General features: G+C 47.0%; 1 protein-coding gene across 1 annotated transcript; it reads left to right on the forward strand.

Moving 5' to 3' along the window:
- The first annotated feature begins 1,028 nt into the window (after positions 1–1,028).
- Positions 1,029–2,146, forward strand: LOC120660419. The gene has a single exon (XM_039938951.1). The coding sequence runs from the start codon at positions 1,077–1,079 to the stop codon at positions 1,746–1,748; it is 672 nt and encodes a 223-aa protein (XP_039794885.1). The 5' UTR covers positions 1,029–1,076; the 3' UTR covers positions 1,749–2,146.
- Positions 2,147–2,347: the final 201 nt, after the last annotated feature.

Genomic DNA, 2,347 nt, shown 5'->3' on the forward strand with positions numbered 1-2,347 from the left:
CAGATTGTTCTGCAGCACAATTACTATTTCTTCTGTGAAACAGATATGTTTGTGGCTTCATTGAGTTGGGTCTGATGTCTTGTTGTCTTTTCTTTACTTGAAGATAGTTGTGACACAGAGGGTCTGGAGAAACAGTCAACTTCCAAATGAACTATGAGGCTCAATTAGCAGGGTAGGATCGTGTAGCTGATTTCTTTCGACAAAAGATCGTGTACCTGATGAATATTTTTTGGATCAGTTTTCCCCATATTGTTTGATCATTGAAATCCATGAGATTAAAAGAATATTAGTAAATATTAAGTGAAACTGGTTCAATTATCTATTGCTTCATTCTGATATGAGCTAGTTCCAAGGCAAATAATGAGGTGATTCCAGGAGCAAACAATACATCTGCATGTACTTCAATTATCTCGGCTCAAGAGCACTTAGCCTGCAATTGTTTGACTTACACCTGCAAGCCTGAATTTTCCATTCTCTGTATCCATTTTCATCTACGATAAAAAAATCTGAATAACAGAACCACAATGTAGTACATGTTGCTTTGTACTCCCTTCATCCAAAATTATTAGTTATTTTGGCTTTTTTAGATGCACAATTTTTGCAATGTATCTACATATATATCATGTCAGGTGTATAGTAAAATCAATGTATCTAAAGAAGTCAAAACGACTAATAATTTAGAACAGATGGAGTATTTGCTTTGGAGAGCGCTTTTTTCTTCAGATATTTAGATGACTTGTTAATGACAAGCTTTTGGTTGAAAAAAAAACAATTATGACAATCTTTTCTGCTCTTGGAACCCCTATTTTTTTGGCACAACAGAGCACCAATTTATATTTTTATAAATCAACGCTTATTTTTGTAAAATTGACAAATACTAGAAACACATAGAAATTGGGAAAGAAATCCCGTTGCTATCCCCTGAGCCCAATGGGCTTCGAGGGGCAGAAATACACAAAGCTACTATTGGACTAACTACCCAGTCAAGGTCCTGTCCTAACCCAGCCCAGACCAAACACGTTGTCACTGACTCGTGGGGTCCTCTCCACTTCCCGGAACCACAGATCTCCGTCTCCATGTCCAAGCAGCACGACGACGGAGGCGGCGGCAAGCCGGCAAGTTCCGAGCCTTCGCTCATCTTCTCGAAGCCTCGGCCTGGGCACCGGGCGGCGAATCGAATGTCGGGTGAAGACGACGTGCTCCTCGCCGACGGGGGCGTGCCCATCCGCCCCCCGCCGCTGGAGGATGCGGGGCTCGAGGACTGCGCGCTCCCGCCGGAATCCATCGCCGAGGCCTTCTCCCTCGCCGCCGCGGCCGTCTCCTCCCGCCTCGCTCGCTTCCCCCTCTCCGACGACGAGGAAGACGAGGAGTACCGCATCCCGGCACCGCGCGGAGGCGGCTGCGTGGATGGCGAGGGACCCGCCCGCGGGGCCGTCCCCGACGCCGACGCCCTTGTCGGAGCCGGCGGCGTCACGGGCGAAGGCGGCGCGGATGAGGTCGTGGTCGTCGGTGGAGGGCGCGGAGGCGGATGCGAGGACGCGGTGGTGGTCGGCGGGCGCGGGGAAGAGCAGGATGGAGTCGTGGTGGTCGGGGAAGGGCGGCGCGGGGACGAGAAGCTTGGGGAGGAGGATGGATGCGTCAAGGGGGTCCGGGAAGGGATCAGTGAACCGAGCCGTGCACAAGGCGGCGGAGAGGAGGGCGAGGAGGCGGCGGAGAGGACGCCGATCTTGGTGATAGATTTCGACTGATCAGCTCGATTGGTGACCGCTGGACTCAGCGTGGCGTCATAGCTTGGGCCAAGGTGCGAATTTCCTTTTAGCTGCGGTCAGATCTTTAGCTGCTTGTTATTTGTCTGAGTGTAATAGACGAGAGCTTGTGAAATGCCTAGCATTAGCGGCATCTGGCTTAATAGTTACTACTAATGGTTTGTGCCTTACTGATGTTTCTTGGTCATTACGCTCCTGTTTTATTTTTGCACACTGATGTGAGTAGGTGATTGAAATGGAATGATGATGGAACCACTGATCCAACGACCGTGACAGATCAAAATAATTTGGCTGAAAGAACTTTCTTGTGCACAATGACAATATATTATGTGTGTAGTACTTTTTTTTTTCTGGTCAAATAAACTTAGTTATCTCTTTTTTTTGGGACCGTATCTGGGCATGTTTTTCATTAAGAGGAAAAACTTAGTTATCTCTGAGCAAAAAGAGATTTACTGGACTAATGTTAAGAATAGAAATATTGAACTTTTAATTTCAAAACTTAAAATTGTTGTGCCTTCTGAAATTTCTTGTTATGGAAGGGTAAGTGCCTGAAAATTTTGCTGAACTCATGAAGAGTCATA

This window comes from Panicum virgatum, chromosome 2N (genome assembly GCF_016808335.1).
Source record: "Panicum virgatum strain AP13 chromosome 2N, P.virgatum_v5, whole genome shotgun sequence".
NCBI lineage: Eukaryota > Viridiplantae > Streptophyta > Magnoliopsida > Poales > Poaceae > Panicum > Panicum virgatum.